Consider the following 13,975-nt stretch of genomic DNA (forward strand, 5'->3'; position numbering starts at 1 on the left):
AAGGATATGTGCACTTTATAAAAGATTTGCAATTTTTTTTTGGTCTGGGGGATTGAACTCCTGACCTTGTGCTTGTGAGGCAGGCGGCCGCACCACTGAGCTAAATCCCCAGCTATAAAAGATTAATATGGAAAAGGACAAAGATGAACCAACCAACATCACACCTCGCAGTAATCAGAGTCCCTGGTCACAGCTGTAGCTTCATGCGGTTTTCTGGGACTGTGTACAGGGGGACAGTGTCTAAATTCCTGTATAATATCTGGGCTCTCAGTCTCACCTCTTAAAACCTTAACAGAGAAAATAAATGTAATGAGTATCACAATTAGTTTATTCTAGTTATATATCGAGTAATAATGAAAGATCACTAACTTTTCGTGTAGTGTCTTTACTTCACCTGTTGGCATTTAAAATTATAAAACCACCGGGCATGGTGGTGCATGCCTGTAATCCCAGCACTCAGGAGGCTGAGGCAGGAGAATCGCTGTGAGTTCGAGACCAGCCTGGGCTACATAGTAAGTTCCAGGTCACTCTGAACTACATAGTGAGACCCTGTCTCAAAAGCCAAAAAAAAAATTATAAAACCCAAGTTATAAGAGGTTGTTCATTTCTTGAGTCAGCGGCAGGGATCATGTTTGGCCCCCTTCACAGACCTGCAGAGTGGCCAGGGTCCCTGTGTGCCTTGCATGGCAGCTGTGACAGCTGTGATAGCCTGTGGCACGCTTGGTCGTGCCCATTTCGACGATTCCTCACCCACTGGAAGAAAGTGAACAAAACTAAATACTTTTTCCTTCCATCATCGCAGTTGTGATTGAACTTTCATGAGGCAGCTGTGCCTTTGGCTGTGGTATCATTGCGACCCTTTAAAGTTCTCCTGACCGACGTGGTAGTGTGGGCTGCCCATGGCCGTCTCCTCCTCGGGGTGCAGACAGGGCTGGATCATCTGCCTGTGCCGGAGCTGTCGCCTTTGCAAGGGATCTGCTCTGCGCGTGTCAGTGTGCCTGTGCTCACAGACTGAGGTGGAGGGCCCAACACAAATTTCCGCAGCCCTCTATGTCCTGAGGGATCAGGCAGTAATCCTCTCCTTCCTGCTCACCCATTCACCTCCCAGGTGCAGTGGCGCTGGCTGGCGTGGGTGTGGACCTGGCCTTCTGTGCCTGCACACGCACCTATCTATGCTCCGTGCCTGTGTCGGCTGGTGTTGCCCTCAGATACCCCGTGACCCATTTGGGCTCAGGTGTATGATTTTCATCAACTCTTCACAGGCGGTTCTCTAGAGACAGTGATTGCCCAAGATGAAAACCTCCCAGAAGATGTGGTGAGAGAGTTTGGAGTCGACCTGACCGCCGGCTTGCGCCATCTTCACAAGCTCGGTGTTCTCTTTTGTGACGTTTCTCCTGGGAAGGTAATCCACGAGGCTTAACGACTTATGTGAAAGGTGATACTGTGTGAGTGTGTGCATGTGTGTGTGTGTTAATGCCAGGTAAGTACTTTGCCACTGAACTTTATCCCCGGGCCTGTTTTTTTTTTTTTTTTTTTTTTTTTTTTTTTTTTTTTTTGTTTTTTTTTTTTTTTCAGTTTTTTTGAGACGGGCTCTCACTGTAGTTCAGACTGACCTGGAACTCACTGTGTAGCCCAGTCTGGTCTCGAACTCACGGTGATCCTCCTGCCTCAGCCTCCCAAGTGCTGGGATTAGAGGCGCGCGCTACCATGCCCGGCTGACCAGTTTTTTTTAATGGAAGGGAAAAGGTGGTGTTACACTGCACTGTGGCTACCCGCTGTGTGCCTTCAGGAAGTGAAGTCCCTCCTCCCTGCCTCTCAGCAGGTTGAGCGTCAGTTCTGAGGTGCATTGTCAGTGACGAACCTGGCAGTCAGCAGGACCCCGAGCTTGTGTATCAGTGCGCATTTGTGAGTCTTATTTTAGCTTGCAAATGGCACTCTTGGCTCTGTGTGTATGATTCCTGATGGAATGGATCAACAGTGTTTTGTAGAATTAACCACCATAACCCAATGTGCTTCTGCGTGTGGGTGGTTAAGCCCGCTCTTTGAGTTGTCATCAGTGCCTGCACATAGATGTGACCCTGGTGAGTTACTCCACCTCTCTCTGCCTTGGTGTCCTCCTCTGTGGTTTAAACATTCTCTGGGTTCACTCAACTTCTTGTTTGCTCTCAGTGGGGCCAATCTGTGGCCTTGTGGTGATGGGCCTGGTAGAGCGGAATGTGAACCTGGCTGAGGACTGACAATGGCGGCTTCATCTCAGGGCCAGGCTCCTGGTCCTCACTTTCCTGACTGAGCCAGTTTATGGCCTTGCTACTTCAGCTCTGTCCTACAGGCTGCAGTCTTCTTACAAAGTCCCATCTAGTTGCAATTTCCTTGTCTCTTTCTACCTTTTATTTTTTCTATCTCTCATTTCTTCTCTGTTAGTGTATGCCTATGAAATGGAAAGCTTGATTTTTAAATTTAAACTTTATTTTTGTAGGCCATCTGTACAGAAAGACACTGAAACCTAAAAAAGGCCTCCAGAAAACCTGGTGTGAGGAGTAGATGTCCTCACTTGAGTCATTCATGTGCTGGCCCTGTTTGCAGGAAGCAGCCTTGGGCTGTGTGCCAGCCAGCGTGTGGCTGTGGCCGTGCTCAGTGACTGGACTTATAGACACTGAAGTTCGAAGTTCATGGCTAGAACCTTCACATGTCAAGGCCAGCTCTTCTGAGTTTTGCAGCCGTGTTGCAGTATGCAAAGTGTGCCGACTTCACAGCTGTGGGAAAGCAGCCCGTGGCTGGCATTTGGTTCAAGAGTGGTTTGCCTGTAGCTGTAAAGTTAGTTGTTCAGTGGGGTTTGTCAACTGTTGAGACCCAGTGTGCTAGAATAATGTGGCCTGTGCTTTAGAACAAGTACCGACGGAGGTTGGGCCATGTTCCTGTTTCTGTCAGCACAGCCACTCCCTTGGTTGTGTGTGGCCAGTAGCTGATGGTGTGCTCAGCAGCACTGAGTGGTCAGGACAGAGACCTTTGGGTCAGCTGCCCAGGGCCTGTTACAAAAGCAGACTTGCTCTGCCAGCAGTGACTAGTGGTCTGGTCCCTGTCAAGTCTCAGAGTTTGCAGACATCCTTAGTGAGTACTTGTGACTGGGAGTTTGGGCTTTAAAAACAGCAGAGCCCCCTGACCTAGTACAGCTGCCCACAACCATTCTACTCCCTGGCAATTTTCAGTGACCAGTAGATGACTTCTCATGTATTGCCAGAGTTGGCACTTAACACGTGACTTAGCTCATCCTGAAGAGTTAAGTAGCATTTACCTCATTTTTATAGAATACATGGAGGGCCTGAGGATTCGGCAAGGTCCCTGTCCTCTCCAGGGCCAGGCAGTGAGCAGCCAGGACGCTCTGCTTGGGACCCAGCCATGGCCCACAGTGTTCTCCTCATGAACAAGTACCAGCTTGCAGACGGGTGTCAAGTCTGCTTTGGGATGTCACAGTGCAGATCCTTCAGTCCCCAGTCGTCCCTGAGAGCCGTTGGCTTCAGGAGTGTCCTGGCCCTGGGCTCCCTGTAGAAAGTGGTGTCATATTTGCATCCAGCCTGTCCTGTGTACTGTGAGCTCTCTGTGGCTTTGCAGGGCACCCAGCACAGCGCAGGTTCAGTGCTGTGTGTGAGTGGTTGTTACACCGTGTTGCTAGGGAATAATGAACAAGGAGTCGTGATCAGTACAGACAAATACTTCTTCAGACATGTCTGATCCTCAGTTGGCTGAATCTGTGGGCGCAGAACCTGAGGATGCAGTGGGCTGATGACTACACATTTTTCTCTCTCCTGAAACCAGAGGTTTCCCCTGTGCTCTCTGGGATTGGACAGTTGTTGATTCTGTTATTAAAATGTCATTTTCATTTGCTTCCTTCTGATAGAAGTTGTAAGCCAACCCTCTAGAGGCCTTTAACGGATTTGTAAGAGGACGTGGATGGATGTGTGAACTAAATTGAACTTGTCTCTGAAAACGTTTGTGTCTGAATCTTCACAGATTCTCTTGGAAGGGCCCGGGACATTGAAGTTCAGCAATTTTTGCTTGGCGAAGGTGGAAGGTGAGAATTTGGAAGAGTTCTTCACTTTGGTGGCAGAAGAGGAAGGAGGTGGTGACAGTGTGGAAAGCGTATGGAACATGAAAAAGAGAGTCCAAGGTGCGTGGACCCAGGAGCTCAAGGGCACCACTCTAGTTGTGGGCTGCCCATGTCCCAGGTGGGAGATGACTCTGGACTTCTGTTTGTCACCCTGGTATTGTATGGTGACCGGGAGGAGTCTGGGTGCAGGCGTGGCTTTGTGCTCGGCCTCACAGGATCCATGGGAGGCTCTCACCGTGGTGTTTGCTGAGTGAGTGAAGGGCGACAGCACTTCATGCAGTGAGCATTCTTACTGGGAGGTGGGGCAGGAAGAAGAGCCCTGGTTTTGGTGGGGTACCACATCTGCCTGGGTGCCTGCACGGTATCTCCCTTCTAGCTCTGTTTGTTTGTTTTTTTGAGAGAGGGTCTCACTATGTAGTTGAGATTGCCCTTTAACTCACTTATGTAGCCCAGGCTGGTCTCAAACTCACAGCGATCCTCCTGCCTCATCCTCTCAAGTGCTGGGATTACAGGCATGTGCACCACCACGCCCGTTCCCCCTTCTAGCTCTGAAACGTGTGGTTTCCACTTAAGGCTAAGCCTTGTGGGAAGTGTACGTGATGCACGCACACGTGCACTTACTTCCGCTCTTGCGGACTGTGTGGTGAGGTTGTGTCCCCAACAAAAGCCAGTGATGTTGAGAAGTGAGAGGAGGCACTGGCAGGTGGCAGTGTGTCGCATTCTTGCCCCATGCTGTAAAGATACCCTCTTTGTACCTGGTCCCTAAGGGGCGGCAAGAACTGGGGCCCGGGGCTCGCTCTTGGTGCACTTGGAGTTTGAGTCATAGATAGATCTTTGATGTTAAGCCTGTGGGATTTCAGGGTTGTTACTGGTGCTTAACTTGGCCCATTTAATTATAGTAGTTTAATAAGGGCTCTTTTGACTGTTTTAATTGTTAATTGAATTTACATTTATAAATACATATGCATACCTGAATGTGCCACACTCTTCACCAAAGTGGATTTGCAAAATCTGCATTCATATGTGTGTTGTCCTCTGTACGATCCAGTCTTCGGATTAGAAAACATTGACACATGTGAAATGCAGGTGTCTTGGTTCCTTTTCCTTTGCTGAAATGAAATACCTGACACCCACAAATTAAAGGGGGAGAGGGTCAGTGCCGTTCACAGTTTGTAGGGATTTCGGTGCAGAGTGGCTGGGGTGACATAGCCAAGGGGCACTGCAGAGGAGAGACAGCCCATGGCAGGGCGCACAGGAGGCAGGAAGCAGTGAGCCTGCGGGACTTCTACCCTTCCAGGCTAAAAGCCTGTTGATTGGATGGTACACCCACACCCAGGATGGGACTTCTTGTTATGCACACCCAGCACTGGGCTAAACTAATCAGTGGGCCTAATCTGGTACCACACACTCTTCTTTTTCTTTTTGGGGGGTACCAGGGATTGAATTGGGGACCTTTCGCTTGTGAGGCAGGTGGTGGAACCACTGATTTAAATCCCCACCCCAGTACCACACACTCTTAATCCCAGTGTCGTCTACCCTAGATCCAGCCACCTCCGAAAAGCCCCATCAAGGAGTGCATGAAGCTGTGGGAGGAGTCTCAGTGTAAGCTGTAATAGCCTGTGAAGTTTTAGTCGTGTATGTTTCCCGCCTGTCTTTGTTCATCTTCGCAGGTCTGTCTCAGTAGGTTGGTGGGGTATAGTACGGATGCCTAACAGCTTTTCTTTGCACTTTGATTTTAGGGTCCCCCATATACACGGCACCCGAAATCGTGAGGGGCGCTGACTTCTCTGTTACCACTGACCTCTGGTCGTTGGGCTGTCTGCTCTATGAAATGTTTTCAGGTGATTACTTTCTGTTTCAGTGTAGAATTAGAGCTATTTGAAACAAAGAAATAATGTCAAAAAAAGTTATGCCTGTAGTTTGCAAATATTTAACCTCTAAGATGTCAAAAATTTAGTTTTATTAAATTTTTGTATATACCAATTTTGGCTAATTTACTTGATGTCAGGATATGTGCAGGTTCTCAAGAGCTTTTTGGCAATAGGTAATTTTTCAGGATATTCATCTGAAAGTTTGAAATGTACCTAATTATTAAAAACTGGGCTGATAATAGAAATTCTTTAAAAGGTGCATCACGACTGAATCATTTGGATGTGTGGAGTAGCCCACGAAGCCTAGGATCATGGTAGTGATCGTGTGTCAGAAGTGAGTTTGTGTGTCAGGTAGATAATAAATTCTGAACTTGAGAAATATAAAAAAATAGACAGTATGCCTAGTGTGTATGCTAGGAATTCAGTAATTAATGACTGCCTTTTCTTGTTAATTGTGTAATTCTGAAACATCTGTAACTAAGTTCAGAAATATTGGTGATGGCACATTGTGTAATTTTGCAAGTTACTGTGATTTCAGGAAAACCTCCATTCTTCTCAGAAAGTATTTCGGAATTAGTTGAAAAGATTTTATATGAAGACCCTCTGCCGCCTGTTCCAAAAGGTGATATTGCTTATGATAAATTCAGTTAATTTACATCCTACCCTGATTTATGTCTTACTGTACTTGACTCGAAGCCTGTTTTAATGATTCATAACCTCTAAAAGTTCTATTTTATGTTTAGTCCAAAATGATAGTTTTTTGTCATTTCTTTTGATATTGAAATTGAAAGCAAAGTACTAATGTTTTCTTTCATTTAAAAACATGAATTAGTTTGTGCTTCTGAATCACCAGAAGCCTGGATTAGAGATTTAAAAAATCAAGCCCGTATAGTTTATGTTTCAAATTTGCCATTTGCTTAATTTGTGTTCCTGCTGTGTGCGGCACAAGTGTGGTATCCTGGTGCTCTTCTTGGTGCATCAGGCTGCCCGGCACCTTTTAAACTAGACACAGCTGTCTTGTTTTGAAGGTTATTAACTTTAATCACATAAATTATGGTTGACATAATAATCTACCATTAACACTAATTTTAAAGAAAAGAAAAATGGCACGAATGTGGTTAACATGTTGCTGTACATTGTTGGGGAAGTTAAGACCCCTAAATTTTACAAAAATTTATGCTGCATTTATTTTTTAATTTTATTTTTTGATCTTTGGTACAGGGACTTGAACTCAGGTCCTCACACTTGGCAGGCAGGTGCTGTACCTCTGAGCTACATCCCTACCGCTGTGCTATGTTTAACAGAAAAATTTTTAGAAGTAATGAGTGGAAGAGACGTGCCAGAATATTTTCAGTGTTGTTTCAATTACCCATGGTGAAGAAAAACTGGATATTTTGAAAGTAGTATCTTTCTTAAACAAAGCTAAATCACTTGCTTTCTGTACTGTATTTTTTTCTGCTGTAAGTTGAAATCTTTCATGTAGGGAGGAGAAATTTGAAAATGAAGGTGCGAAGGGCCTGGTGCCCTTTGACTGGTGGCCCAGGCTAATCATTTCCTGGGGATTTTCCTTGAACTGGCTGCAGTGCCCCTGGTGCCATCTGTGCCGCGTGGCTGCCCAGGGTCCTTGCTGCTGTCTCAGGCCCCGTCTTCACGGCCTCTTCACTGCAGTCGGATGAACAGGCCATGCTGCATTTCCATCTGGCTTAAAAAGACAACTGTCGTGAGAACGATGGAATTTGTAGTTCTGTTTTTTTTTTTAAGGTACTGGGGATCCAACTCAGGACCTTGGGCGTATGAGGCAGGTGGTGGCACCACTGAGCTAAATCCCCTGCCCTGGAATTAGTAGTTTTGTGAAGTTGCAGTGTTCATTGTTTCCCTTAAGAAGTCTTCAGAGTAAAAGGGAGATTACATGTATTCTTGTCATGGGGTGGTATAAAAGCAGAGTTTGGCTGGGCATGGGGGTGCACAGCACTGACCTCAGCACACTGGGAGGTGGAGGAAGGAAGGGCACAAGCTCAAGCTTGCCTTGGGCAACCTAGGTAGACCCTGTAAAAAAAATAAAAAAAATAAAATAACTCAGGCTGGGGCTGGGGATTTAGCTCAGTGGTGCCGCCACCTGCCTTGCAAGTGTAAGGTCCTGAGTTGCATCCCAGGTTAAAAAAAAAAAAAGCAGAGGGCCTGGGGATGTCGCTCCATGCAAAGGCCCTGTGTTCAGTTCCCAGGACCACAAAAAAGGACAGGGAGAACTTGGATTACCCAGAGAACAGGTGTAACTAACTGCTGTCTGTGACCGGGGCAAGTGGTAAACCTTATTGAGCTTGTGCTTGGTTCAGTCTGGGATTTTGGGCCCCAGTTTTCCGATTGCCCTGGGGAGACCCACCCATTGTGTCTCTGCAGAGCCTCACAGAGGAGGAGTGTGACTGTGCTGCTACAGCTTTTGTGCCTAACAGGTGATTGATTGCCTTTAGGATGTTAAATTGATGTTTTTTTCCTCTTACAATCCATTTACTTACAGATTCCTCACTTCCTAAAGCCTCTTCAGATTTTATTAGTTTGCTTGATGGCTTACTTCAAAAAGATCCTCAGAAAAGGTATGGGCAGTCTTTTGATGCAAACGCACACTAAAATCTTTTCCCTTCACATACTGTAAAAATAGTGCTGTTCTAATGTGCAGATAGCTGTCCAAGTTACTTTTTTTATAAAGAAGTCTGACTTTGGATTAAGAATTCATGCTTTTCATGGTTTTTAATCAGGCATGGCCTTTAAAAGTTTGTTTTTATATGTTAAGTGGCTGCTGCGGGCTGGGGTGTGGCTCAGTGACAGAGCCCTGCCCTGTTATTTGAGAGGCCCTGGGTTCGATCCCCAGTACCTGAGAAAAAGTTGCCTAGTTAGGTTGCATGTATTCTTGTGAATCTCAAATCCAAGAAGTGGATTTCTTTGGTTAATTGTTTCAGACCATTGAATTTAGAAATTGCACTGTCAAGATGGAGGTGAGGGAGGTTTAGACAGGTATGTGAGGGTCTCGTGCTCAGGGTGTAGAATGGAGAATAAATTTAGGGTACAACATACTCCATTCTTGTGTATTACACATATGAAGAAAACAGTGTGGAAGGAGAAGCTGACTCATGTACAGCCGTAAGGCAGACTTTTCTCTGCTTACATTGAGAGAGTTAGGGTTGGTGTTATCTAGGTGGATGATCTAAGGTAGGTAGGATGTAAATACAGATACAACTCACAGCCGGCCCTCTGTTTTCTCCGGTTCTGCATCTGTGGATTCCACCAATTGCAGATTGAAAATATACAAAAACTTGAGTGTGTATCAATTCCTGCTGTCACTGCCTAAACAGTGCAGTGTAACAGCTAGCTGTATGTGCAGCGCCTCTGTTATATTGGGTATTATAAGGAATGTAGAGATGACCGAAGTCCATGAGAGGATGTTTGTAGGTTATACCTGTGATCCCAGCACTCTGGGAGGCTGAGGCAGGAGGATCGCAAGTTCAGGCCCAGTCTGGGCAACTCAGCAATTCAGCAAGACCCTGTCTCACCATAAAAAAGAAAGCATTGGAAACGTGTAGCTCAGTGCAAAGGTCTGAGCCCAGTATCTAGTACAGCAAAAACAAGCAAACAGAAGCCTGTGTGTGGCACTTCATGTAAGGGCACGTGCATCTTTGGGTTTGGTCTCTGTCCCCTGAGGTGCAGAGGGAAGACTGATTAGCATGGAGCAGTCTCTGGGCCCCGTGCACAGCCTCGTGTTAAATAGTTGTTTGCTTCCAACGCATTCCTTTGTAACCGACGGGTACATTATGTATATCCCCGTGTTAGTAAACCTGTCTGCGTAATCATTTTAAGTGGCTGCAGAATGTACATGCAATAGTCTAAGAAAAACCAGGCTTCACAGGGTCTCTGGGTTTACAGTAGTACACACACTGCTACGTTAAGTATGTTGTATGGGTTTTTTCTCTGGCTTCACGTGGGCAGCAATCTTTGTGTGAATTTCTCAAAGTGGGACTGCCGGTTGAAGGCTCAGAGCACCACAGCTGGATGTGTCGGGAGAGCACGAACACAGACATACTTTACCGTATCCAGGGATGTGGCCCAATTCCTAGCACCGCACCTGCCACCCTCGCCTCCAGCAGGCTTGTGTGATCTTTTATATATCTGCCATTCTGATGGCTGAAAAATAAGTTTTATGCTATTGGCCATTTTATTTCTCTTTCAGTGAATTATTTTCTCCCTTTTGTTTTTGTAGTACAGGGGATCAAGCCATGGGCCTTTACCCTGGCCCTTTTTATTACGAAGCAGGGTCTTGTAAACCTGCCTCAGCCTCCCAGAGTTCTGGATTACAGGTGTGCTCCACCACACCTGGCTTCCTTCAGTGAAATACATCCCTTTGTGTAAAAGGGATATCATATGTTCTTTTTCTTTAATGTTTATGTTTTACTTTAGATAAGCAATTTCATTTCAACACAGATATTTTGAATAATTAAACACATTTTTTTCTGTAAATGTCAGGTAGGTGTATGTTTCCCTAGCCTTGTGAGTATCCGTGGGGCACAGTCCATTAGTAGTAAGCTTTGCTTCCCTGAAGGTGAGTCTCTTGTGAGATACGGCTGAGTCAGTGGTGGGAGTGACCCAAGGCGGGCCTGGGCTGTACGGTCTCAGAGCTGCAGTTCTGGTCCGATTCCAAATGAAGTGCCAAGGCTGAAAGTGTCACATAGCCAGGTCGCTGCAATGAAAATGATGGAGCAGTGGGCTGATAGATAGATAATAGGTGACATATTTACATTAAAAAAATTCCGATTGTTTATGGATACCCTGCACAAACTACTTGGAAACCTGTACAGTTTTCATCAGACTCACTGTAATACGAGACCTGAGACTCCTAATTCTTAGTTTTGTTCTGTGCCATTGAAGGCTTCTGCTTTCTTCATGATTTTGCTGTCTAAGAGAAGTCTGTTGCATGCTAAGAGTAAAATGGGAAGCACTTTCAAAGGTCCATTTGGATGGTGATGTTGTAAAATTACATTATAAAATCTAAACCATAAAATCTGTGGCGGTTTGTGCCTGGGACATGTCCTGGAGATCTCGGTGAATCGGGAGGTCGGAGTTCTGCCCCTCTGTTTCCATGAAGGTTGACCTGGAGCGGCGTGCTGCAGCACCCATTCTGGAAGGAAGCTCTTTCGAGGGAAGCCAAGGAGCCCAGCGTGGAGGATTCCCCTGTCAGGTGTGCCAGCTGTCTTATGCCTGGGTGCAGTTCTCTCCCTCTTGTGCCTGTTTACTTCTAATAGTGCAGCACCACTGGTGTGAATTTCTGGGCTTTTATGGTCAGTAATCTGGCATTGGTTTAGTTAAAGTTTAGCGAGTTCAGTGGTGGTTCTGCTCATCTGAGCAGTTGTCCTTTCTAGCCAGGGACCTGGTCTGCCGGTCCTTCGTCCTCTTCTTTAGTAACCCTGCTTCCTGCCCTCTGAGTGCCTGCGCCCTCGCCCTGTTACCAGGGAGGTGGCCGCGTGACTCATGCTGGCTAATGGAACCTGGACAGGGACGTAGGTTTCTTCTCTATAGAAACGCTGTGAGCCAGTGTGTTGTTTGCCACATATTTCCTTCCTGATGTTGTCATTGGGAAGAAAAATGTGACATGAGTTGCTGTTGGCCTGGGTCTTGAGGGACTGGTGACCGGGCTTTCCTGCCCAGCTGCACTGTGGCCAACGTAGGAGATTCTAAGCCAGCAGGGTTCGGTGGTTGGGTGTCACCCTTGACTCACTTAGCCTGTCCTGCACAGCATTCTTCAGCGTTAATATGAAATCATCATAGCCCAGGACACTGAGCAAGGTAAATGTTGCGTAGGAATGGGTGGAGGGAGAGAGGGAGCGAGAAGAGCAGAGCCACCATGGGGGGCTGCCTCATGTTCTTGGGGTCACAGCTGTCAGGACAGAGAACGGGCCTCCTCCTGTTAGTGGTTCAGGCACTGTGCATTAGCTGCTGCTGTGCCCAGCTGGCTGTCGCAGGTTACCTGGAGGCTGGCAGCAAATGCAGGATCTCTGGCTGCTCTGCCTCGGAACAGAAACCAGGGCTTTCCTTGGCTTGTTCCACTGGTGCGTGTTGCTGGGAGGCCAGGCCAGGCCAGCCGGAATGAGCTGCCAGGGAGCTCCCCATGGGTGAGCTGGAGTGGCGCCTGACTCTGGGCGACTTCCTCTAGCATTTCTTTTCCAGGGAAAGGGCTCACAAACTCTCTGTAGTTCACTGTGTATGAAAAGTGCTTGGCTTGAAACTAAAGAAGAATGCTACTTTTCTAACTATGGTTTTGTATAAGTGTCATGTATAATTTACTTACCTTTATCAAACTCTTGTTACATGAACAAAACCAGAGAAATCTCCAAAGTGAGTCTGGGTGTTCTGGTTCTCTCCTGTTTAGCAGCAGAAGCGCGATGGAAAGTTCTGGGCCCCAGGATCCCAAGGAGCCCTTGCAGCACCCTCTGAGTAGATGTGCCGGCCACATTCTCCAGCTTGGTGAGCACACACAGGTTGTGCCAGGGGCTTGGCCGGGGCCTGACTTCAGGGTCAGCTTCCTTCTTGAATGTGTCTGTGTGTGTTTTGCTCTGCTCATCATAACCGTGTCTCTTTATGGATGAAACATTGCTTTCCTGCTTCAGAAAATCCAGCCGAGTTACGGCCCAAGAGCACTGCTGGGGGTCAGCCGAATGAGTCTCTGTTTCTCCTCAGGTACGTGTGGCAAGATCCCAAAACGGGGAGGGAAGTGATGGAGATGAGAGGAAAATCTTTTTAAACCATCTGCTGTCCCAGGGGCAAAGCCGTTACACAGAGGAGGAGGACAGGGACATCAGTGCCACCTCACAAACTCGCTCTCCGTTTTCAAAATTATAGCTGTGTGCTGGCCAGCAGACTCTAGATTCTGCTGTGCATTTAAAAGATTACTTATTTCCCCCTATTTTTAAGGGTTGAGTCCTTTTCATTTTATACTTTAACTTCAAATAAAAATGAATTGAAAATTTTAGGAGTCCAGCCTCTGTTTTTTTTTTTGGTACCGGGGATCGAACTCGGGTCCTTGCACTTGCAAGGCAGGTGGCGGAACCACTGACCTAAATCCCCAGTCCTTCAGCCTCTTTGTTTGGATAGATTTGCAGGAGGAACACGTGTGTCCACTCCCTCCCTCCCTGTTTGCTAAAGCTGGGACCCAGTTGAGGAACTTGGGCCTGCTGGGCATTGGTTGACCAGTGAGCTGTGTCTCCAACCCCTGTGATTTTCTTTGAATACATTTTAAATGTGAGGCTTAAACAATGTTTATAATCATGAAAAGAATGAAAAAAAGTTAGGATAGTGTATTAAAGTGACTAGGATAAACATATGAAAAGTAATACATAAACACTAAATAGAGTTTTCAGAAAGCCCTTGGGTCGGGGTGTAGCTCTGTGGTAGAGCACTTGCCTAGCATGCACAAAGGTTAGGTCCCCAGCACTGTAAAAGTAAAAAAGTCTTACATAGAAGTAATTTATTTCATGTATATAATGTTAAGCTAAAATTTCTTGATCTTTTTACACATATTTAAATGTAAAATATGTTCAACTTATTTATATAAATTTTAGCCATTTGAAATTGACATTTTTAAGAATCTCATATCAGTACCACACAGGTATGTGTTATAGCCTATGTAGATACTTGTTTAGTGAATTGATGAACAGGTAAATGAAAAGTAAGGGCTCAGGATATAGCTCAATGGTGCGGTGCCTGCCTTGAAAGTGCAAGGTCCTGAGTTTGATTCCTGGTACTGAGGAAAAAAAAGAAAAAAAAAAAAGGTGAAAATCCTAATCTTTGAGAATTTAAGGGGAACAATTAGAATCTTAATAATCTAATAAGGACTGTTTTTTTGTTTTTTGTTTTTTTTGGTGGTGGTATTGGGGATTGAGCCACATCCCCAGCCCTTTCCTATTTTTTAATTTTGAAATAGGGTCTCAAAACCCAGGCTGCCCCGGCTGGGCTTGAA

The 13,975-nt window shown here is 46.1% G+C and overlaps 1 protein-coding gene across 10 annotated transcripts in view; it reads left to right on the forward strand.

The window, feature by feature from the left end:
* The window catches only part of Ulk4 (unc-51 like kinase 4), a 340,955-nt gene that overhangs the window by 8,230 nt on the left and 318,750 nt on the right, over positions 1-13,975 (forward strand). For 9 of the 10 annotated variants that reach the window (XM_033762656.1, XM_033762658.1, XM_033762653.1 and 6 more), the window contains exons 4-11: positions 1,263-1,402; positions 4,009-4,165; positions 5,845-5,946; positions 6,515-6,598; positions 8,492-8,567; positions 11,108-11,200; positions 12,389-12,483; positions 12,627-12,696. In XM_033762656.1, the coding sequence (XP_033618547.1) occupies positions 1,263-1,402; positions 4,009-4,165; positions 5,845-5,946; positions 6,515-6,598; positions 8,492-8,567; positions 11,108-11,200; positions 12,389-12,483; positions 12,627-12,696 (817 nt within the window). Of the gene's footprint in view, positions 1-1,262; positions 1,403-4,008; positions 4,166-5,844; positions 5,947-6,514; positions 6,599-8,491; positions 8,568-11,107; positions 11,201-11,297; positions 11,806-12,388; positions 12,484-12,626; positions 12,697-13,975 lie in introns of those variants that run through there. The other variant, XM_033762659.1, reaches the window with a different exon arrangement.

This window comes from Fukomys damarensis, unplaced genomic scaffold (genome assembly GCF_012274545.1).
Source record: "Fukomys damarensis isolate Sample0158 unplaced genomic scaffold, DMR_v1.0_HiC HiC_scaffold_12, whole genome shotgun sequence".
NCBI lineage: Eukaryota > Metazoa > Chordata > Mammalia > Rodentia > Bathyergidae > Fukomys > Fukomys damarensis.